The following is a 26084-nucleotide window of genomic DNA, read 5'->3' on the forward strand; positions in this document are numbered from 1 at the left end:
TATTGTCTACAACATGACTCGAACCCTGAACCTCTTAAATGATTTACACATTTCAACTCCTTGCTAGCCAAAGGCCCAACTCTTAAATGATCGACACATTTCTAACTCCTTCGCACCGCTAGCCAAAGGCCCTTCGATATATCTTGTTACTATTTGTTAAAAATAATAACTTAAATCGGTCTACAACATTATTTCTTTTTTTTTTCTTTTTTCTTTTTTTATAAATAAGATAAAGTTAAATCAATGTACATCAGTACAAATCAAAATTAATGTCATCAAACAATATTAATTAATGTTATTTTTGACTGGTTTTTTCTCAACTACATACAGATATCCCTCCATCTTCCCTATAAATTTATCTCTTCATTTGGAAATTAATTTACAATTCACAATTTCATTTTCTTATGCTGCGTTAAGCAGTTTCGCTTCACATTCATCGTTGGGCTTCAGCAGTAAATTGCCATGGAGTTACAGAGAATTTCATCACTTTTGATCTTAGCTCCATTGTTATTCATGGCTACCCTTGCTGCTTGCTCCAACGGAACATGCAAGGTACATCTCTCTCTCTCTCTCTCTCTCTCTCTCTCTCTATCTCTCTCTCTCTGGAATTTCCGTAAATTTTCTGCAAACTTTTGGCAATCTTCTGTTGTTTTCTCAATCAAAAAATGAAATTTAACACGATAATTTGGATGTAGTTACTGGATGATTGTGAAACAGACGGAGATTGCGAGGCTGGACTTTATTGTTTCTCATGTCCTCAAGGATATGCAGGCTCCAAATGTGTTCGATCAACTGCTACACCTGTCTTTAATCTTATGGTCAGTGTCTCTTTCCTTCTATCTCCAATTCTTTTTACCTAGAACACCGAAGGAATGTGAAAAGTCGTAAACGATTTGACTTCTCTGTGTGTGTGTGTTTAGTGTGTGAAATCAGAAGGTTGAGTTGAAATCTGATCAGTTTTTTGTTGGCGATTTTCGTGTGAAATTGTGAATATATCCATGGATATTTGTTAGAATGAAACAGACAGATGGTCACGTGTAGCCATGGACCTTAACTACAAGGACGACTTATAGTCTTATAGAACCCTATCAATCAATTATCAAAGATATTAATTTGATACAATTATGTAAATGATTGATTTTTTTTTTCTTTTTTTTTTTCAATTTTGATAAAGAAAAATTATTACCAGCTATCTGAGTTTTGGTATTGAAGTTGGGTAAGAGACTGAATTTAAGTTGATCAAATTAAAAATTTTGATATCAACATTTAGGTGTTTTTGTCCATAATAGAGTCATTGAAAAAACTATTTATCATTTTAGTGTATCTTCAAAAATATTTACTATATTAGCATTAAGGAATTGATTTTTCCACCTTCACTTTTGTTTAGTCCACCGAAAATTCATGAGTTGTCAATATTGCCCCTAATTTAAAATTTTAGATATTAAAAAGAAAATATCTCTAGCTAAAATCTTGTAAATTTCCGTTTTTTCCTCACAAATTAGTTCCCATGAAATTATGTACGCAAATTTATTTTTCCAATCTTTTTCATTAGTTACACCATTGTTATTTTATGTTTAATTTTTTTTATGAACGAAACAATCCATATTTATTTATTATTTTTTTTATATTTTCATACCATCGACTCTATATTTTTAAGAGGTATTAGCAAATAAAACTATTACAAAATTAGTCACTTAGTAAAAGATTACAGCTTCAAACTAACATATATAAAAATCACAAATATAATATTGACCAACAAAAAATATTTTGAACTAATGCGTATCAAAAAAAAATTTCAATCGGGTATCTTTGAGTACTTTCCAACAATAAGATAGTGCTTGTTTTCGATGATGTAAATGTATTTGGTGTTTTTAAATGTTTGTGAAATAAAATATGATACAAAAGTTTTTTTGTTTTTGTTTTTGTTTTTTTTTTTCCATTTCTTTAGTCTTCATAGACAAATGTTTGTTTTTTAAAGTCTTTATAAAAAAACTCGACGATGTTGGTAGAGGCGGCGGAAATGGTGGTGGATGTGGCACAAGTAGTGGTGGTGGTGGCGGAGGTAGGGGGTAGGGGTGGTGTGAGAGAATGTGCAGGTGGAGGTGGTGACAAAGGTGGAAGCTGTGACGGCAACAACAGTGGTGGTGATGGTGGTAACCGTGGTGGTGATAGTGGTGATGACGCCATTCATAGGGGAACAAGCAATATCACAAAGAGTTATAACTTAAAATAATAATAATAATAATAATAATAATAATAATAATTAAACTTTAAAAATCAAGAGCTATTTTTTGTTTTATTTGAAAAAGATGTCAAAAAATTCTTTTATGTCTAATGTCTTTTGAAAAATAAATATTTTTTTTTCTCAAATGTCTTTCCGCCAGTAAAAATAAGAGGTTAAAAAATCTTATCAAAAATTAAACAACACCTAAGTAATCTTTTATATGTCATTATGTTTAATTTATAATGACTAAAATTTGATGATCAAAGGTTTGTGTAAGAAAAATAGATATTTAAAATAAAAAAACAGAAAAAAAAAAAGATAAAAAAAACTACTATTTTGGGAAAAAAACAATAAAAAAAACTGAAATAAAAACTATTGTTTAAAAAAAAATAAGAAAAAAATAAAATGTTGAAATAATGGGGAAAGGAAGAAATAATCGCATATTTAAACTAAAAAACAATAAGAAATTTTGAAAAGTAAACAAATATAAAAAGAGATACTAAAATGGTAAATATTTTTGAAATTACACTAAAATGGGAAATAGTTTTTTCAATCACGTTATTATGGACAAAAACTCCAACATTTAGAAGCAGAGTCGGTACTGAAGAATTAAATATCCTGAAAGACTCGGGACGAGTCAGAACAAAAGGGCATTTATCGTTATTATAAGTTTTGATTTTTAAATAAAAATATATAATAAAAAAAAATTTTGGTCATGTAAGGCTGTCCCTTTTGCCTTTTGCCTCTTCTTAAGGCCCCTATGTTTTGAAGCTTTTAATGATGCCTTTTTAGCAAGATTGGTTGTAACTATATGCCCTCAATTACACTTATTTTTGTACTTTGTTTCTATTAATAATTAAACAATAGAAAGTGCATATGTTTTGTTTAGTTACGTATCCTTAAATGGGAATTTAGACACCACATATTGTTGCAAGTATAATGATGTCATCTCCGAAGATTGAAATAAAAGTCAAGAGGTGGGTTAGGTCACTCTCACTCATCAAACTTCTTGAACAACTGAATTGGCTTTATACCAAAAAGGCAAAAACAAACATCTGCAATGGGCTCATAAAATAAATCTATTTAATCTTTAATTCTTTATGCACAATATATATATAAATTTAATTTAACCAAGTTTTTACTTTTTATGGTTTTATTTTGTTTGAATGATTGAAAAAACAGAATAATTCGCTCCCATTCAACAAATATTCCTTCTTGACAACACACAATGCCTTCGCAATCGACAATGGAACTATACGACTGACCCCTACAAATCAAGAAGATACCGTCGCTCAACAACTAAATGTAAGAATTAGACTCATTTATCTCGTTTTCTTTATAAATTTTATGGGCGCAAATAGCTACAAAATAACAAAAAAAATAGCATTTTTGTTTGTGATCTTATTTTCTTGTTTATCAACCAATAATTTGTTGATTATAGAATCTTAGTTTCATTTATTTTAATTATAAAACTGTATTTTCCAATATTCTACTTTGAAAAAAAAAACTATTATAACCGTGCATCATCCTTTTATTTACTTATTACGAACAACTATAGTAACAAATTTTTTTTATCTCGATGACAATGTTATACTTGTTTTAAAAAAAATTCTATGTTTTTTTATTAAATCATTGTATTTTATAGAATCTACCTGATTATAGCGTTGCATTTTTTTCTTCCAGGGTAGTATACTTCAGTTAATATACTTAAATCATCATAGTAATATTCATTTCCATTTCGAGGTCACTGTTATATATAGGTAGACTTTTAAAAAATGCAAAGCGATATCAGGAGTTGACGAATAGGTGTGAAGTCCCGTTGTAGACGAAATGTGTAGATTTTGGAGTAGTGTAGTGTTTGTGTGTGTAAGTTGTTCTAAAAAAAGGATAAAATAAAAGTAGAATGTTATAATAAACAAATAACTGAAACTTCATTATTATTTCTTACATTTAACCCAATTTTATCATATTCTATAGAATGGGGTGCGTGCTTTGATGCTTGATACATATGACTTTGAAGATACAGTATGGTTATGCCATTCTTTTGGTGGAAAATGTTATGACGCCACTAAATTTGTAAGCATTATGCTCCATTTGTGTTCATATATTTTACACAATTTTTACAAGTTTATTTAAAAAATGTGCATGATGCAATGTGTTTACATGTCAGACACCCGCCATAAATACTTTGAAAGAAATCGAAGCTTTTCTATCATCAAATCCAAAGGAAATAGTGACAATCATTCTAGAAGACTATGTACAAGCACCTAATGGTTTGACCAAAGTTTTTACAGACTCGGGTTTGAAAAAGTATTGGTTTCCGGTAACGAGTATGCCAAAAGGTGGCCAAGATTGGCCTTTGGTTAGTGACATGGTGGCTAAAAACCAAAGATTACTTGTTTTCGGCTCTGTTAGATCCAAGGAACAAAGTGAAGGAATCGCGTACCAATGGAACTACATGGTCGAAAATCAATGTAAGTTGTTATTAACTAGGAATAGCACACCCTCACATTTTGTTGTAGCAAACTTATATATGTATAATAGCCAAAATATAATTTAAAATACAATTTGTAAAAATGGATTAATCTTAAAGAAAACATGCATAAAAAGATGTAGAAACAAAAAGATCTTTAAAAAATTTGCATAAAAACGAAGATGTATAAAAGTTGTAAATAATTAGTTATTAAAAAACCAATTTTGTAAAAGTAAATTCATAAGAAACAAAGTTGTAAAAAAAGATGTAAATGTTGTACAAATTTTTCTAAAAAAATGTTAAATTTCTAATCATAAAAAAACAAAATAAAAAAACAAAGTTGTAAAAGAAGTTGGGAAAATTTTATAGTTATTAAAATATGTCGTAACATAAGATGTAAAAAATGTAAAAAAAACAAAGTTTAATAAAGAAGTAAGTTTTTGAAAAATATAAAACACAAAGTTCTAAAAAAATAGTTACGGAAAATATTTAAATTAGAATAAATTGGAATAAATTCGTAAAAATAATTTGATATTGGGATAAAATTGTTGGGGTATGAAGTCTTCTCCAACACATGGAGCATTTGGAGTTGCAAGTGAGCATTAGAAATCACAAGTGAGAACTTCGAAGTACATAGAGCATTCGGAAAATTAAACATAGAGAGTTACAATGGAGCACCATAAATCAACATGGGGCACTTAGAGTTCATGGAACATGTGACAAATGAATGGATTATCTGAAAAGGGAATAGATCATCAGACAATGGAATTGATTAAATAACAAAGGAAAAGATCTTCTAAAAGGGGGTATGGAGCATCTTGTGATGCTTCATGATGGAGGTGCGCCACATGTCTTCCTTTATTGAGTCATTATATCCTTTAATGAGACACTCGTGGAAGATGCTCATGGATGATGCTTGTGGAAGATGCTTGTATGACGATGCTTATGGAAGATGCTCACGGATGATGCCCATGGAAGATGCTCATGGGTGATGCTTACGGGCGATGCTAATGTGATGATGCTCATAGGTGATGCTCATGGAAGATAATCATGTATGATGCTCATAAGTGATGTTCATTGAAGATGCTCACGGATGATGCTCATAGAAGATGCTTGCGAATGATGCTCATGGAAGATGCTCATGAGGTTGAAGATTTCAGAAGCGTCCACATGACATTCTGTGGTTGGTTGAAAATTAGTGCATCCCCTTTATAGGCTAATTATCGAAGGGTCTGGCACATCATAATTAAGGTTTCTCATGCTTGCCTATAAATATGTTCATATCCTTATTCATTATTCTTTGCACGAGTGTGTGCGAGTGTGTGTACGCCGTAATTTCAAGAAAGCAATCATTGTGAGATTGAGTGCACATCCTTTGGAGCAGTTAGAAAGCAAGAAAGTTTCTTTTGTTTTAAGAGCTCAAGTGGGCTGTAACATTGTGTGTGATTGTAATTATTCTTGGAAGCTTAATAAAATCTAGGGGTATCAATTTTATAACACTACACGACAAAAATACACGTCAGGAAATGAAATCGAGACGAAATCAAAATTAGAATCCGTGTTTGTGTTCGTGTCGTGTCTAGTTTAAAAAACATAATGTTGTGTCGTGTCGTGTTCGTGTTCAAAAATTGACACGAATTTGACACGATTGAACATGTGTTTGTCGTGTTTGTCATTTTGGTCATGTTATATATGATTAAGTATTAATTAAATAAACTAATAGTTATGTAATGTTATCTTTGTCGTGTTTTAATTGGTTCATTTTCGTGTTAGTGAAAAGCAAAAACTCGACATCATGTCATATCGTGTTCTTTTTACACAAAACCTTGTCGTGTCGTGTAAAAAAAAACACAACAAGAGCCCTAAGAAAATTCTATCTCTCTCTCTCTCTCTCTCTCTCTCTCTCTCTCTCTCTCTCTCTCTCTCTCCTGTGGATGTAGGTCAACTTGACTGAACCATGTTATTGTATTCAATTTTCATTTAAGTTTTTCAGAAGGTTTATATTTTCTGCAAGTTTCACCGAAGTTTGTTTGACATTTTTCAAAAGTGATTAACTTGTTTTGTTGTATCCCAACAAACTGGTATCAATGGTATGACTGAAGATGGGAGAGTTAAGATTGACAAGTTCAATGAAAAAGATTTCGGTTTCTAGAAAATGCAAATTGAAGACTACCTCTACTAAAAGAATTTACATGAACTATTGTCCAAAAGTAAACCTGAAGAAATGAAGTATGTTGATTGGGATTTGTTAGATCAGAAGGCACTTGGTCTGTTGAGAATATAATCGGAAAAGAATGTATAGCTTACAACATTATCAATGTGAAGACTACTCATGAGTTGATCAAGATGTTATCTATCATGTATGAAAAACCATCAGTAGCAAATAAAGTTCACTTGATTCGACAATTGGTAAATCTGATGATGAAGAAGGGTGGCTTAGTGACTAATCATGTTAATGAATTTAATTCAATCTTATCAAGGCTAATAGAGGTTGAGATTAAATTTAAAGATGAATTCATGACATTTCTACTATTATCATCATTACCTAATAGTTGGTTCGGTATAGTAACATCGATTAAAGGATAGGAATATGTTCAAGGAGTAGTTGGAGCTCTAATAAATATGTAAAGAGTGGAAGTTCTGGTGATAATAGTTATGAGGGTGGAGTTGTAGGTGTTTCAAAGATCAAACATCCTATTATCTAGAGGACCATTAAGCAAAGTACTCTAATGACGTATTCTCCATCAACCAATGACTTAATGATGTTTGAGAATAGGTAAAAACCATAGGCCTTGAGGATGAACTCCATACAGTGGAAGAAGGCTATGGATGACAAGTTGAGCGGATTGCAGAACAGTCAGATGTTTTCAGGTTAAGGATGAGATAGAAGCGGGAAAAATTGTAAGGGAAGATTGGTGGAGGATGACTCTCCAATTGCGAAGATGACTACAATCACTTCCATTTTAAATTTAATTTTTCGCTAATAATATCCATCTAGAGTAGCTAGATGTGAATAGAATTGATATCCTTGATGATAACCTGAGAGGAGACATCTAGAGGGCATGACCATAAAGTGCTCTTATAGTTGGTAAAAAAAAATTAATGATGCTTCATGATAGAGGTAGGCCACATGTGTTCCTTTGTTGAGCCATGATATCCTTTGATGAGTCACTCGTGGAAGATGCTCATGGAAGATGTTCATGGATGATGCTTGTGGAAGATGCTCATGCGACAATGCACATGAGTGATGCTCATGGTAGACGCTCATGCGATGATACTCAAGGAAGATGCTCATGGATGATGCTTAGGGAAGATGTTCGTGTGATGATGCTCACGGGTGATGCTCATGGATGATGCTCATAGAAGATGCTCGTGGATGATGCTCATAAGGTTGAAGATTCCAGAAGCGCCCACATGGCATTCTATGATTGGTTAAAAATTAGGGCATCCCCTTTATGGGCTAATTAACGATGGGTCTGACACATCTGAATTAAGGTTTCACACACTTGCTTATAAATTGGTTTATATCCCCATTCATTATTCTTTGCACGATTGTGTGCGAGTACGTGTACGCCTTAATTTCAAGAAAGCAACCACTGTAAGGTTGAGTGCACATCCTTAAGCAGTTGGTAAGCAAGAAAGTTTCTTTTGTTTTGAGAGCTTTGTGTGTGATTGTAATTTTTCTTGGAAGCTTAATAAACCCCCTTCCCTCTTTCTCTCTCTCTCTCTCTCTCTCTCTCTCGTCCGTGGATGTAGGTCACCTTAATCGAACCATGTTAAATATTGTGTTCAGATTTCATTTAAGTTTTTCAGAAGTCTTACTCCATAAGTTTCACCACAGGTGGTTTGACATTTGTTAGAAGTGTTTAACTTGTTTTGTTGTATCCCAACAAAAATTGTAAAAAAATTAAAAAAAAAAAAAAACAAAATTCGTAAAAATAACTAAATGTTGGGCTAAAACTATAAAATCGAAATAAATTAGGCAAAAATATGTAAAAAGATGAAGTTGGATGGGCAGTTATGGGTTAGAATATGTAGACTGAGAAGTTAGGTCAAATCCGGTTTTCTTACTGTCAGAAAAATGGAGGGTGAATCAAATTCGAACCCTAACGTCCCATATGACAAAATAAAGTTCATGCAATATGCACATCATTTAAATTCGGATATCAAATAGAATATATATATATATATATATATATATATATATATATATATATATATATATATATATATACCTTTAACTGTATATAAACTTATGTAGTGAAACTCACCATAATAAGTCGTTTTGTTTGATATATTCATTATAATGTTCTTAAACTTCAACCCTAACTTGATTTAATTTTCGAAATTTCACTATTATCTTCCTCTTACATCACATTTTTTTTTTACCGAACATCTTCTAGACTATATATATTATAGTTGACAATGAAAATTATGTAAGAGAAAAATAATTGTGAAATTTGTAAAAATTTCGGAAGTAAATCAACTTAGAAGTTGAATTATAAGAACATTTGATGATTATAATATATATATATATATATATATATATATATATATATATATATATATATATATATATATATATATATATATATAATGCAAAACGATTAAAAAATTATTAAAAACATCTTGTGCTATGAACCCGTGACTTTCCAAGAATTAAATAGAAGAAACAATGTAATAAAACTCATTAATATCTTTCAATGATTCAGTGTTTGTGATGAACAAAAAGTATCTCGAATATTTATTAGAAATTTGAGAGTGTAGTTTCTCCATAATCATCCCATTTAAAAAAAAATGCTTAAATTACCCTTCTACAGCCAAAAATATTCTTTATTTGTTGAATTCTCCTATACCCCTGCTAAAATGATGGACTTACACAGATGCATAGCATCTTGTGATACAAGATCTTTAATATCGGTTATTATAATGAATACCATACAACAATATCACTAACTCCCTAATACGTATACAACAATACGAACATCCTAATAAAAAGTAACATGCTACATTGTCCTTTTAATTTGTTTATGGTTTATACAAATCTTTGTGTTGATTATAGATGGAGACGGTGGAATGAAAGCAGGTGAGTGTCCAAATAGGGGTGAATCATCGCCCATGAACGATAAAACAAAATCACTTGTTTTAGTGAACTACTTCCGTACACTTCCTATAAAGATGTTAGCATGCGGTCAAAACAATGGCGGTCTCTCAAACATCACCAAGACTTGCTACACTGATTCGGGAAATCGTTGGGCCAACTTTCTCGCTGTCGATTTTTACAAGGTACCAAAAAAAAAATTAGCTGATATTTCTTTTTTAGTTAATGGATATTTTTTAGAATGGTCTATACATGCATTTACTATTCTATTCAAAATCTAAATCTTTTATCCACAACAGACTTGAACCATTAACCTTTGATTGAGGATCATTTATCCATCAACTCTTGAAACCATAAGGCAAAAGACCCTTTCGTTTTTTCCAAATTAATGGATTTAGTGGATATAAAAATTAATACAAATGTTTTTTTTTACTTGACGCAGAAAGAACAAATTAATAAATACACTTAAGAACATCTTAAGACGTTTTTAAGTCCTAACATTTTATAAAATTGTTCTCTTCATATATTTTTTTGGTTATATTTTTCCACTGTGGCATTATTTTTTAAAGGGTGTGTTTGGATCGTTTATTGAAAACAACTTTATTTTTTGGAAGTGTTTATTCACATAGATGGTATCAAAACCGAGTTTATCGAAAAAAAATTGGATTAGCTTATGAAGTATCACGACACTCTAGAAACTGATAAGTTGATTTTTAGTGTTTGGAAAAATATATTAATACATATAATATGGCGGAAAATATACATGGGTAAAGTGGTAAATTGATATGTGCATCGTTGTCTAAGAAAATAGGAAAATAATGTTATGATCCATATGGTTTTTTAGTGTTAAAACAAAAAGAAAATTGGTTTCCACATATAATAACAATTTTCAAATAGAAAACTTACCAAATAGAACCTATTTAAAATAACATACTATAACAAAAATTAATAAGCATTTTAAATTATATATATATATATATATATATATATATATATATATATATATATATATATATATAATTTAAAATGCTTATTAATTTTTGTTATAGTATGTTATATATATATATATATATATATATATATATATATATATATATATAATTTAAAATGCTTATTAATTTTTGTTATAGTATGTTATTTTAAATAGGTTCTATTTAATATATATATATATATATATATATATATATATATATATATAATTTAAAATGCTTATTAATTTTTGTTATAGTATGTTATTTTAAATAGGTTCTATTTGGTATATATATATATATATATATATATATATATATATATATATATATATCATTTTTAATAAATAAAGATTTTTTTGTCACCTATCACATTCTTATGCATTATGTCATATGTCATTTTGTTATAATTTTGAGATATTTACTTTTCATTTGACATTTACTTCATTTTTCATTTTTGATATATATCATTAATATAGTTTCTATAAATTAAACATACCATAATAACTATATTAATTTCAAAATTTAAACTTCAATTTTGATTTTAAATAAATTTACAATTGAAACATTAATTTTGATTTTAAATAAATTTACAATTGAACATTCGTATTTAACATTTTGTTATAATTAGCACATTTAATACACGGATCTGACAATTAAATACATAATTTTAATTTAATTTTTCATGTTTTTTTTTAATTTTTTTATAATTTATACTTATTTCAAATTCAAATAAACTTGTTGTTTAATCATTTGTATTTAATATTTTGTTGTAATAACATGTGTAGTATACGGGTATCACAACTAGTATTCTAATAAATGAAGATCTTTTTTGTCACATATCAAATTATCATTCATTTTGTCAAATGTCATTTTATGGTTATTTTAAATTAATTTTTTTACACTTGTCATTTTATGATTTTTTTTTCTATTTTATTAAATTTTACATAATATTAAATGTAATAATTACAATAAATGTAGTAATAAATAAATATCTATTTCATTAATCGATTTACCTTCTAGTTTTCAAATCTTAAATTAAAACCTTATTATTTTCCTTTGTTTATTTATCTAAATTATTTGTTTAAATTTGAAAAAAAAAAATCACTTCAAAATTAATAATCCAATATTTTTATCATTTTTGTTATAAATTCAAATTTCGCAAATATATATATATATATATATATATATATATATATATATATATATATATATATATATATATATATATAGGGAGAGGTTATATTGAAAACGTAAAAAGGTTGAGAACGCGAGAACGATTGTGGATGAATCATTTTCAAAGGGGCATTATAGAAATTTTACAATTGCATTAATGAGATGGTCAACTTAATTAAATGTTAGTTTCCTATAATATTGCAATCATTTATTTCAATTTTTTTTTCAAATTTGATTTTTATTAATATAAAATAATTCAACTGAATGAATTTCCTTTCAAAGTATAAGAATTCACATTCTTTTTTTTTACCATTTGAAATTCAAATTATGTTATAACAAAAATATAATTTTTTCTTAATATATCAACAAAACTCATTTTTATTCTATAATTTTATTGCTTTCATTGATGAATTTGTAACGGGTTCTTTAACAAAATTTAATAGTCTATATAACATAAATAAGATAATAGATTTTTATTCGTTGACAATTTAATGGGTTGATTGATATGTTTTCATTCATAAATGAATTCTTTTGAAAAAATTTATTGGATCTATGTTAATCATTACTATATATAAGTAGGCAAACAATAAGAACTATAATGAATAAAACAAAATAGTCATATTCATAAATAAATAATACATTTTATACATAGTTATAGAATTCATAGAAAATAATTACATTAATAAATGAATAAAACACTTAGAGCTGGAAAAAATCTCAAAAAAAAAATAGAAACTCAAGATCCAGATTTATGTCCAAACCAATGAAAACTTATCACGTTGTTGCCCTTCTTTTTGTCTGTTACAATGAATAAGCCAAAACAACAACAAATTAATACCCAAACGAAAATAATTCTACTCAAATTCAAATGAGAAACCACAAACCCATTTTTTTATTTACTTGAAGCCGGCGACATGCAGAAGGGAAGATGCATACGCAGCTTGGCGATGTGAAAAAGGAAGAAGAAGAACGGAGATTGCTTGCATTTTGATGTCGTATGAATAGTGAGAGAGAAAGAGATAAATAAGGGATCAGTTAATCTGCATTTAAACACCCTAATTATGTGGAAATGTAAAATCCCCTCTATTCCCCTAACATCAATTTATAAGTTACAATTTAATGACATGAGTTTTGAAAATTTACATAAATGGAACTTTGATCATAACCCTAGATCCGAGTATTTGAATGGTTAATATATGTTCTTGCGTTCTCAACCTTTTAACGTTATCAAAATAACTTACCTCTCTCTCTCCCTCTCTATCTCTCTCTCTCTCTCTCTCTCTATATATATATATATATATATATATATATATATATATATATATATAATCTAAAACTCATTTATAATTATTATGTTTTATTTATACATGGTTTGATGGAATTTTGTTTGATTTTATAGAGGAGTGAAGGCGGAGGAACATTTCAAACCACTGATTTGTTAAATGGAGAGCTCTTATGTGGTTGCAATGATGTACATGCATGTGTTGTAAGTTGAATATTCGATTATTATCATGTTTAAAGTTTTGTTATTTTCATAAAATGATAACCAGTAATACAGAAGTTGCTTTTTAAGCCGCTAGCCTTTTAATTGAACTCTACATAACGATAGACAATTTTTTAGATCCCATTGCATCATTGGGTGGATTTCAATCGGATAAATTATATTGACTCCTACTTGGTGTCACTAGTATCCAAATTGCAATATCTTATACCAGATGGTGACATTGTGTTGGCATTGATATGGAATCTATTTTAATATCTAATATGTCATAATTAACTAGCTGAAATTCACTCTAATTGTGTAATAAGAACCCAAAAAATGGTTACAATTAAAAGATAAAATACCCAAAAGCATACCTAATTAGTTGTCATTATATGACATTAATCTTTAAAAGATTCATTAAAGTTAACCACAAAAATTATGTATTTTGCAGCCAGGAGGAGGAAGTTGCACATCTTGCACGAAGTTTACTTGCGACTAAATAAGACCACATTAAGGGCTTCCATGGCATCAACACAAGATATATTAAAATCGTAGTTTTCCTTGGTAATTATTATTTATCATGATTCATGTAAACCTGTTTTTTGTGGGAAACTATAAATTTAAGAAAAAAAATGTCTTCATTCAGATTATTAGGACATGAAAGCTTGATTTGATATGCATAATAATAAGAACACAATCAACACAATGATTTGTGTGTTAAAAGACATTATCTATCATAGTGAGGTGTTAAAAAATGAACTAGGTCTAATCTAAATAATTAACTAAACTCATAACTTTCTAAGATTACATCTTCTATGCACACTCTATAATGAATATTACAATCACTATTCATAGAGGTACAAGTACAAGTCTCTCTCTCTCTCTCTCTCTCTCTCTCTCTCTCTCTCTCTCTCTCTCTCTCTCGTCATAAGCTAAAATCCCACATGTTTAAGTGAGTCTTCCAAGTCTTCTCTTGTCATCCTCCAGAACTTTGCATCCCAACATCCCTCCCCACTGATAAACGGAGTAAACGTGAATCTTTAAATATGAAAAAGTTAAAAAAAATATTACAATTTCCTTTTACTTGTGTTGAAATCCAAAATGTAGTGTTCACAAGATATATTCTTGCAAAAAAAAAAATCAAAATCTGACTATCCCGAAGGTCAACCCCAAACTGTAAATGTTTTTTGAACTAACCTAAAATTGTTACTTCTTTAAAACCCCATGAACCAAATGTGTAACATGTTATATTCTTCCCATTAAGCATGGTAATATGAGAAAGTAATTGACTGAGTATCTTTTGTTAACGAAAGACGAACAAAATTTCACTTTCTCCCGAATCAAAGTTGATTCACAGTCTAATTCAACCCAAGTGGTGAATCTTAAAGCCAACCTCTCAGAGTTATTATTAGAGAAAAAAGTAATACCAAGCATTCGTTGATCTCTGTAATCATGAAAAACTATGAAGTATCTGAAATGATCAAGTATAACAATGATCAAGTATAATAATAACACACCAATATGAATACAGAATCACAAATCATTCCAAACATGAAGCAATCTAAACAAGTTCAAATCGATTTGAATCAAATACTTCGACCAGCCATCAAAACAGAAATTCAAGTATAAACCGATGAATCACTTCGTATGAAAATCGTCAGTTGTGAAACATGAATTTTGACTATTCAAAAACTTCTTTGACTAATGAATATTCAATTTTGACTATCACTTCATCACAAAGCTAATAAACTAATAAGTTTATTTTGAAAAGTATTTAGCTTCTTTTACTTTTTTTAATAATTTTACTTTTAAGTTCTTCTCCTTACAAACTTATAAGTTCATTTTGCATATTGTGTCCAAGATAATGATTATGAATTTCTTTGTCATTACTTCGCCTAATATGTTTTTGCATAAGATCAAATTCCGCAATCATTTCAATTATAGTTAAAAAATTACCATTATTTTCTTCATAAATCTTTTCATTCGTTCCACGAAATGCTAAATTGTTTTCTCCTAAAGTTTTTACTACAATAATGATTCTTATTAACACATTTTTTCAATGTTCTTTTTCTTTATTTATTTGTTCTTGGATATGCTTGTCAATTGTTTTATTATTTTTTATTCTAGTTTGTAAGTCAATCCATGACCTCATATTAAGAATGTGTATGTTACTTGCTTCATGTCTTTTGAGTATACTATAAATATTGCTCCAATCATTGTTACATTTATGTGCTAATGAACATGTAGATGTATTCACATTAAATAATTTACAACAAAAACAAAAAAACTATATATACATCTATGGAATAAACCAACCATGTTCATTCGTATATTTCTCCATTTGGTATTTTTTGCATATAAAGAGATGTATTAAAGCTTCTTAAATTTTGATTTTTTTGGAAATTTAAAAGCATAAATCTTAATAGGACCTTTTTCTACGATTAAATCTCTTAAATTAGTACTAATATTATTCCATCTACTTGGATCATATATGTTTAAAGGCATGTTATCATTTTTAATATTACTTTGTTCGTTATCATTTTCAATATTAGTTTATCCATTATCATTTTCACTATTAGTTTGTTTGTTATCAATATCAATATTAGTTTGCTCGTTATCATTTTTAATATTAGTTTGTTCGTTATCATTTTCACTATTAGTTTGTTCATTAGCAATATCAATATTAATTTGTTTAATATCATTTTCACTATTAGTTTCTCGTTATTAATTTCAATATTAGTTTGATCATTATCATTCTCAATATTTGTTTGGTCATGATCATTATTACCAACATTAGTTTGTTCTTGTTCATTATCAACATTTTTTTGTAGTTAAAAATTTTAAAAATGATCATTTTTATGATTCTATAAAAGCTTCTTGTTGCATTTGCGTTTTCCTTTTTAAAGCCCCTGATCCATATTTTCTCTTTGACATGATTATTAAGTATTTTATTAACAATAACAATGTACAATCACCAAGATGACTACTATAAGTATAGAAGATATGGATTAGGATTATACCGCCCCTAAGATAATGGAAAGCTCAAATCTGGAAAACTAAAAACTCAAATCTTATAGCCCTAGATTATTTGATTTGGCCTTATTTCCCCATTCCTTGTCGGGTTGTGGTTCGAGGGTAGAGTGTATTATTCGATAGTCTATTCGATCCTGTTTTGTGTATAATTTGCATGCATAAGGCTTGTAACACCCGATTCCTGGTATGCCTTTAATTCAAGTATTTCTTATGTTTTTCTCTGGACTCGACAAGTTGGAGGCCTAACTCGTCGAGTAGAGTCGTGATCCGCGGGAACTTTAAGTAGTCTACTCGAAGATTCGAGAGACTGACTCATCGAGTAGATGTTGTTTGAATGAAACCCTAAATTGAGGGTTTGCACCCTATTTAAACACGTTATAACCCCTCAATTCAGCCCCCATCGTACAGAACAAACCCTAACTCGAAACCCTAGCCGTTTTTAGTGTGTTCTTGAACCTTGTGGTGTTACTTTCTGTGATTGAAGCTTGAAGAAAAGAAGGAGGCTTGTGAGATAAAGGGGAAACAAGAAGATTCAGAGTTTTGAGCATATTTCCAGCTTATTAGAGGGATTGAGGAGTCGAGAAGAGTCGATTTGAACGTCGAGGATAATTCAGACACTACACGACATCGAGATGAGTTACCTTCCAGTAGGGGTGGGTCTAAGGCCACAATGCCGGCCCACCAACAAGCGTAATTGATAGATAATTGTCTTTGTGATAATTATCTTGGTATGCTTATGTGATATGCTTATGAGATATGCTTATGTGATATGCTATATGAGTTAGTGGTAGTAACATAGCTTTTCCTTGATTCGGTCGTTAGGACCGAAGGGTAGGTCAGTACCCCAGATATGCCTAACTGTATGATTATATTTTGTTATTGTATGATAGAGGTAGGGGTGAAATAGTCCCCGTTGCCGGTTGAGATAGATCGTAGGGTAGTCGGCACACATGGGTAGGTCAGCACCCCAGAATGGCTTGACATTGGTAGGTCAACACCCCCATAATGGCTTGACATGGGTAGGTCAGCATCCTAGATTTGCCCGACAGTATGTATTATATGTGATTGTATGGTATGATGGGGAACTCACTAAGCTTTGTGCTTACAGTTTTAGTTTTGGTTTCAGGTACCTCTTCGTCTAAGGGGAAGGAGTCGGCGGTGTAGCAGCGCATCACACATACACACATATATGGTTCCCGCATTGAGTTTCTAGGATTGTACTCTGATTTATAATACTTATGTTGAGATGGTTTTGAACACGTTGTTATAGCCTTTTTGTGATAAAATGGCATGACCTTGGTAATATTTGGTAAACTATGTTATGAAGTGTTTATTTAAAATGAAATTTTTGGTCTCGAAAATTGGGATGTTACAAGTTGGTATCAGAGCCTTGGTTTGAGGGATTCGGACACACCCTCGGGGGTGTCTGAACTCAAACCGAGGGCTTGAAAGATTTTTACAAGGAAATAGTTTTTTCTAAAATCTAAATTAAAGAGTTTTGAGAAAGAATGAGGTGTATGATGCGTGCGACCGGCCGAGCTCAAGTAAGTTTTCCCCACGATACCCATACTTGTTATGTTATATGATATGATTACGATAACTGCATGCTAGATTAGTGCTAAGGATCTAGGAGGATGCCTTGTATGCCTGTTATGTGTTTATGAGAACTGCATGCTAAAATAGAGCTAAGGATCTAGGAAGGATGCCTTGTATGCCTGCTATAGGAGCTCATTGAGCCGTATGTTAGAGCTGTTAGTTAGCAGTGAGATAGCCTGATTAGGTTATGCTTGATTTGGTTACTCATGGCACGAATGTTGCTTGCTTTGTGCTATAGGGGTTATGTATAACTTTAACTAACTAGTAAGCGAATATATAACAGTATTCGCAAGCTAGTTAAGGAAAGGTGGTATGGACCCCTAGTGCAGCTGATGGCGGAGAGTAGGTCGGAGGGTGCCCTAGGAAAGTCTAGGATGAGATCAGTTGGAAAGGGATAATGGTTGAGGGACTTGGTGAAGTTGAGGCAATCCTTGAGGAAAGTACGGATAGATGCGGAAGGTAGTATGGGCCCGTACTATTGAAAGTAGAGGATCAGTAGTCGAGTCAAGGAGGGCTAAGATGGAACCAGGAAACTTGGGGAGTGTTTGAGACCTCTCGAAAGTATGTTTGATCTTGAAATTTACGTGTCTTATTTTCAGTATGGTGGTCACACGACATGGAGCAGGAGGTTCAGGATCTGGATCAGGATCAGGATTAGGCTCGGGTGCAGGGTCCGAGCAGGTCGATGACGGGCTACACGAGTTCATCGCGTCTGAGATCAAGAGAGGTATCCTCAGTATGCGGGGGACGAGGGGATGCAGAAGACCCACTACCACGACACATTGATGGCTGATATCCGGGAGCATGTCAGTTATTGTAACGACCCAATTTTCACATCCAAAAATTTCGTTTTAAAACATTACTTTAGAAAACATTAGTAGTTAAAACATTGTTTGATCAAACCATAACACAACATAAACCATGTCTAAAAGCCAAATCATACAACCAAACAAAATATCAGAGTATAAATCCCAGAGAATCTCGTAAATGCGGAAACCAGAGTGTGTGTGTGTGTGTGTGTGTGTGTGTGACATGCTGCTACCGCGTCGGCTCCTTTCCCCTAGCTGAGGAGGTACCTGAAACCAAAACTGAAAACCGTAAGCACGAAGCTTAGTGAGTTCCCCCATCGTACCACACACCATACAAACATATAACATACATGCTGCCAGGCTATTCTGGGGTGCCTGACTACCCTGTACGGCCATTCTGGGGTGCCGACTACCCGTGTCAAGCCATTCTGGGGTGCTGACTACCCATGTCAAGCCATTCTGGGGTGTTGACTACCCGTGTCAAGCCATTCTGGGGTGCTGACTACCCATCGGTCCTAACAACCGATCCTCGGGGACTAGTCCCCTCCTACTATCTCTATTGCATATAACATATCAAGCCAGCATGCAAACATATCATCACGTACTGTCAGAAATTTCTGGGGTGTCTGAACTACCCTTCGGTCCTATCAACCGATCTCTACTTTTATCTCATATAACATATCATGCTAGCACATAACATATCAGGTAGTAGCAAACCTAGATGATATCACAAAGACAATCATCTATCATACGACTCCTACTGGTGGGCCGACATTGAAGCCGTAGACCCACCACTACTGGAAGGTAACTCACCTCGAAGTAGCTGCTGATCTGATCGGGAACTGACTGCCTACTGCTGCTGCTGCTACTCCGGAAATCCTCCGGCTGCAATTCCCACAACATACTCAATCAAACACTGCTAACTGTCCTTTGGGTAAAATGACCATTTTACCCCTGATCATGACCTAAGTCAAAGTCAGAGTCAACTTTCAGTTGACCCGACTCGCCGAGTTGGCTTTCCAACTTGCCGAGTCCCTATCCAAACGTTTGCCCCGAATCCCGTTTCTACTCGTCGAGTTAGGCGACGACTCGACGAGTTCTCCTTCTAAACTGATACTCATTTCCTTCATCCTACTCGCCGAGTTGTATGAACAACTCGTCGAGTTCATCTTCATCTGATGAACACTTATGCTAAGACTCGCCGAGTTGTATGAACAACTCGCCGAGTCTGTTCTTGATCTAAGGAGATTGCCTTGAACTCGCCGAGTCAGGGAATTGACTCGCCGAGTTCCTCCATAGATGAGTTCAGCTTCTGACCTACTGAGTGACACCCCGTGACTCACTGCTCACTCGACACTACGAAACGGGGACAAACTCGGAGACTCGCGAATAGACTCGCCGAGTCACATGAACGACTCGTCGAGTCGTTGCCATGCACTCACTAAATACACAGATCTGCTCGATTCCAGTCCATGCCATTCACAGATCTGGACTCCTAGAACACGAATCACACGTAAAGTTTCCAACTTTACATGTAGATATTCACCAATATGGATTTTAGGGTTCAATATGTACCCAAAAGGGTAGATCTAGGGTCTTCATGCAATAAGGGTCCATAAAGGCAACAGATCTGAGCTCCTGGAGCTCAACCATGCCTAGATCCAAGGGCCAATCAGCTTATTACGGAATAATTTGCACATAAAAACTTGGGGAATGGCTCAAGAATGACTTAAATGAAGTAATGAGCATAGAAACAGGGGGAAAACGGATTATACCTCAAAGGAACTGCTGAAGGAGTACAAAGATGCCTGGATTCCTTCCCTTCCTCTTGATCTACTTCCCCTTTTGCCTCAAAACCTTCAAGAACACACAACAATGGCTTCAAACTCTCAATGAACAAGCTTAGAACGAGGGTTGGGAGCTCTGGGAGGTGAATGGGGGCTGGCTTGGGGCAGAAATGTTGTTTAATTAGGGTGCAAACCCCTGAAACTTAGGGTTTCATCCAACAGCTGTGACTCGCCGAGTCCAGGATATGGACTCGCCGAGTCGCCAACTTAAACGTGTCCCGGGTTCCGCATCTACTCGGCGAGTCGGACCTATGACTCGCCGAGTCCAAGGCTAAAAGAAGAGAAATACACAAATAAGATTTACGTACTAGGAACCAGGTGCTACAGTTATTCAGCCTGCCCGACCCTGGAGTCCATGATTGCCAGGGCGCGGGAGAGGGAGATTGATTTGGAGCACCTCAGGAAGAGGAAGACAAATACTGAGCAGGTTATAGAGGTTTCAGGGAAGAAACCTAAGGGATCCGATGCTAGGTCGAAGGGCCAGCTGAGCCAGATCCGCTGCAGGAAATGCGGAAGGGCGCATGAGGGAGCTTGTAGAGCAGGCTCTTCGGGCTGCTACAAGTGCAGCAAGACTGGGCCCTTCGACAAGGATTGTACTGCCCCTGCCCCCAAGGCTCAGAAGCCAGACCTGATTTGCTTCTATTGCAATCAGAGGGGCCATAAGAAGGCCAACTGCCCTAGATTGTCTGTAGCACCAGCAGCAGTGCCAGTGGCGGCGCCTACTCTAGCGACAGCACGAGTGGCGGATGGCCGGAAGATCAAGGCAGAGCCTCTAGTGGTGCGGAGCCGAGCATTTCAGCTAACAGTCGAAGAGGCACGCGTCGCACCCGATGTGGTGACAGGTATGATTTCTTCTCTTTACTCTTTTATGTTATATCGTTGTGATTTTGATATGATATATGTATGCTTTGTTTAGGATCGTTCCATGTGAACGACATCCCAGTTCAGGTGTTGTTTAATTCAGGTGCTACCCGATCGTTTGTCTCTCTTGCCCTTAGCAAGAAGTTTCCTGAGTCTTCGGGCATATTGGACTGCCCTCTAAAGGTAGAGATTGCTGATGATCGGTCAGTACGAGTATCAGAGATTTTCAGGGATTATGTTTTGAGATTGTTCGAGGAGCGTTACCTGGTAGACTTGGTTCCCATACCTTTGCGGGGGAACAAGGTTATTCTAGGTATGGATTGGCTAAGCCCTAACGGGGCAGTGATTGACTGCACGCAACAGTTGGTGCGAGTCAAGACCCTAAGTGGGGGAGAGCTGGTGATTCAGGGCGAGAGGCCACGACAAGGACCGACTTTATGTTCAGCGGCAAGGGTTAGACGCTACCTTCAGCAGGGTTACACATGATATGTCGCCTATGTTATAGATACCCGGGAGGCGGGTAAGGCGACGTTGGGCGATGTGCCAGTAGTACGAGAGTTCGCGGATGTATTCCCAAGGAGTTGCCTGGGATACCTCTGGAGAGACAGGTAGAGTTCAGGATCGACCTAGTCCCTGGTGCGGCTCCGATAGCCAACGCACCATATCGGTTGGCTCCTCCTGAGATGCAGGAGCTGTCCATACAGCTACAGGAGCTGTTAGACAAGGGATTCATTAGACCGAGCAGTTCACCCTAGGGAGCCCTGATTTTATTTGTGAAGAAGAAGGATGGGTCGCATCAGATGTGTATAGATTATCGGGAGCTGGATAAGGTAACAGTGAAGAACCGTTACCCACTCCCGAGGATTGATGACCTCTTTGACCAGCTACAGGGAGCATCTTGGTTCTCCAAGATCGATTTGCGTTCGAGATATCATCAGATGAGGGTCAGAGAGGAGGATGTATAGAAGACTGCTTTTCAAAAGCGTTATGGTTACTATGAGTTTGTGGTGATGTTGTTAGGGCTCACTAATGCTCCTGCCACATTCATGGATCTCATGGACCGAGTGTGCAGACCGATGTTGGATCAGTCTGTGATAGTTTTCATCGACGACATCTTGGTTTATTCCAAGACGTGAGAGCATCATGAGGAGCACTTGTGGGAGGTTCTGGATACTCTGAGGAGGGAGAGCTTGTATGCTAAGTTCTCCAAGTGTAAGTTATGGTTGTGCAAGGTGCAGTTTCTTGGACACCTTGTCAACCAAAACGGGATTTCGATTGACCCGGCCAAGGTGGAGGCCGTGATGAGGTGGGAGGTTCTGAGGTCTCCATCTAAGTTTCGGAGCTTTCTGGGACTGGCAGGCTACTATCGGAGATTCATTCAGGACTCCTCCAAGATAGTCGTGCCCTTGACTCGGCTGACAAGGAAAGTCGTGGTCTTTCGCTGGGGTCCAAAGCAACAGGCTGCATTTGAGATGTTGAGAAAGAGACTGTGTGAGGTGCCAATCCTTGCCTTGCCGGAGGGAATGGAGGATTTTGTGGTATATTGCGATGCATCCATCTCAGGTTTGGGCGCGGTATTGATGCAGAGAGGGCATGTTATCGCTAACGCTTTGAGGCAGCTGAAGCCTCACGAGGCGAACTATCCGACGCATGACTTGGAGCTGGGGGTTGTTGTTTTCGCCCTCAAGATTTGGTGCCATTACCTCTACGTGGTTCATTATACCATTTACACAGACCATAAGAGCCTGAGGTATCTCATGGACCAACCAAATCTGAACATGAGGCAGCGTCGGTGGCATGATATGGTAAAGGATTATGATTGTGAGATCCTCTACCACCCGGGGAAGGCCAATGTTGTGGCCGACGTGCTTAGCCACAAGGCAGCACCGATCAGGGACATCTGTTTGAGGATGACAGTCGTGACTCCAATGTTGGAGCAGATTCGGGAGGCCCAACAGGAGGCCATAAAGGAGGAACATAGGAAGAGCGAGTGAATTGTGGGTCAGGTTTCTTCCTTCGACTACGATAGTCAGGGATTGTTAACTCTTCACCGTAGGGTGTGGGTCCCATATCATAGAGGTGTGCATTATGTATTGATGGAGGAGGCGCACAAATCCAAGTTCTCTATCCATCCTGGGGTGATGAAGATGTACATGGATCTTCGTCTTGATTATTGGTGGCCCTGTATGGAGAGGGATGTAGCTTGGTTTGTGGAGAGGTGCCTGACCTACAGGAAGGTCAAGGTTGAGCACCAGAGACCTCACGGCAAATTCCAACCATTGGATATCTCGCTATGGAAGAGGGAGGATGTTACTATGGATTTTATCATGAAGCTTCCCAGAACCGCGCGTGGAGTAGATTCGATTTGGGTCATCGTTGATCGGTTGACCAAGAGCTACCATTTTATTCCAAGTCAGGAGAGCATTTCGGCCAAAAAGTTGGCCGATATCTATATCAGGGAGGTAGTGCGCGTGGCACGGGGTGCCAGTTTCAGTGATTTCTGACAGGGATGTACGGTTCGCTTCCAGGTTTTGGAAGAAGTTTCATGATTACGAGCTGGGTACTTGCCTGCATTTTAGCACCGCCTTTCACCCGCAGACGGATGATCAGAGCGAGCGGACCATCCAGACTCTGGAGGATATGCTGCAGGCATGTGTTTTAGACTTCGGAGGTAGTTGGGATACTTACCTTCCCTTGGCGGAGTTCTCCTATAATAACAGCTATCATGTGAGTATCGACCGCCCTCCTTTTGAGATATTGTATGGGAGGAAGTGCAGGACCCCGATATGCTGGGTGAGGTTGGTCAAAGGGCCATGGGGAGTACCGAGGTGGTACTCAAGATGACGGAGAGAATCCAACATGTTCGGAGTAGGCTTCAGACTGCTCAGAGTCGATAGAAAGGTTATGCCGACAACTGTTGATCGGACCTGGAGTTCCAGGTCGGGGATATGGTGCTCCTGAAAGTGTCGCCTTGGAAGGGCGTCATTCGATTCAGGAAGCGGGGCAAGCTGGGCCCTAGTTATATTGGACCCTTCAGGGTTGTAGCCCGGGTGGGCAAGGTAGCATATAGGTTGGATCTGATGTAACGCCCCATTCCTGGTACGTACTTAATCTAATTATATCATTTTTATAGGAGTAACTCGACGAGTAGCAGCCCTAACTCATCAAGTAGATGCGAGGACTAGACGCGGGTTTTAAGTGATCTACTCGCCGATTCTGCGCCTGACACGACGAGTAGGCCAGTCTTTTGCACCCTATTTAAGCAACATTATGGGTTTCAAGTCCAGCCTTTATCACCTCCAGAGCATTAATCTCGAAACCCTATTTCCCCATAAGAGAGCTTGAGATTACTTGGTGATTTTGAGAGTTATTGGTGCATCTTGTAGCTAGTGGAAAAGTTGGAAGGAAGAAGAATCAAGGGAGAAGAAGTAGATCCAAGACCAACATCAGTTTCTCTTCACTTTCTGGGAATAAAGCTTCCCTATTGACTTATGATTTCCTATATCTTCTTATAGTTATCTTGGGCTAAGAAGCTTGACTCTTGGGATTTGGATGTCCCAAGTCGATTCACCATCAGATCTAGGACCTTGAAAGGTCGTCATGGCATAATGGTGCCATTTTTAGGGCCATGAGAACCTCATGCATTCTAAAACCCCCATTTTTGGCCTTTTAAGCACCAATGATACATGCATGCACGTAAAGTTCATAACTTCATGTGTTAGATCAACCATATAAGCCTAGATCTACCTTTTGGATGAGAGTTGTACACCATAAATCGAGTTATAGACTTCGACAATAGGCGAATCGACGAGTTATTCTTGGAACTCGATGAGTCCGAGGCTTGAGTCCCAATCTGTATGGTTCAAAGGAGCCCAACTGAGTGATAGCAAGGATTTAGACAAGTCCATAGGAGTGATTCGACGTATTGAGACATAGCCATAATCCGGAAACCATTAGACTGGACGAGTGTTAGAACACACTCGGTGAGTCCAAGGCAATCTCCTTACCCACAAGAACAGACTCAGCGAGTTGTTAATACAACTTGGTGAGTCATAGTCTGGACGTGTTCATGTGATGAAAGAGGACTCGACGAGTTGTTCATACAACTCAGCGAGTCAGATGAAGGTTGACTGGATGTCATTATAGAAGGGGAACTCGTCGAGTCTTTGCTAAACTCGATGAGTAGAGTCGGATAGAAGGATAAAAGAAAGGATAGGGACTCGACGAGTTGGCGGCCCAACTCGGCGAGTCAGGTCAATTGGAAGTTGACTTTGACCAGGATATTGACTTTGATCAGTGGTAAAATGGTCATTTTACCCTAAATGTATCTGACTGAGTTCCCCAAAATACCATAATGTGTCTCAGTGGATATATCACACACATCTCATTAGCCTCTTATGGATATACTCGAATAAGACCCTCCTGTCAATGTGTATCAGTGGAACCCTTTGGTCCCACAACTCGGGTGGACCCTTCGGTCCTAACTCTGTAAGCTCAGAATAATACACAACAT

At 35.3% G+C, this 26084-nt stretch overlaps 1 protein-coding gene across 1 annotated transcript; it reads left to right on the forward strand.

The window, feature by feature from the left end:
* The first annotated feature begins 333 nt into the window (after window positions 1-333).
* On the forward strand, window positions 334-14150 carry LOC145097725 (PLC-like phosphodiesterases superfamily protein). Its single transcript, XM_079035360.1, has 8 exons — window positions 334-552; window positions 696-818; window positions 3407-3529; window positions 4202-4300; window positions 4395-4698; window positions 9760-9983; window positions 13342-13428; window positions 13877-14150. Exons 1-8 carry the CDS (start codon window positions 463-465, stop codon window positions 13922-13924), a joined length of 1098 nt encoding a protein of 365 aa, XP_078891486.1. The 5' UTR covers window positions 334-462; the 3' UTR covers window positions 13925-14150.
* The last annotated feature ends 11934 nt before the right edge of the window (window positions 14151-26084 follow it).

The sequence above is a fragment of the Lactuca serriola genome, chromosome 4, assembly GCF_051521515.1.
Source record: "Lactuca serriola cultivar US96UC23 chromosome 4, Lser_US96UC23_V15, whole genome shotgun sequence".
NCBI lineage: Eukaryota > Viridiplantae > Streptophyta > Magnoliopsida > Asterales > Asteraceae > Lactuca > Lactuca serriola.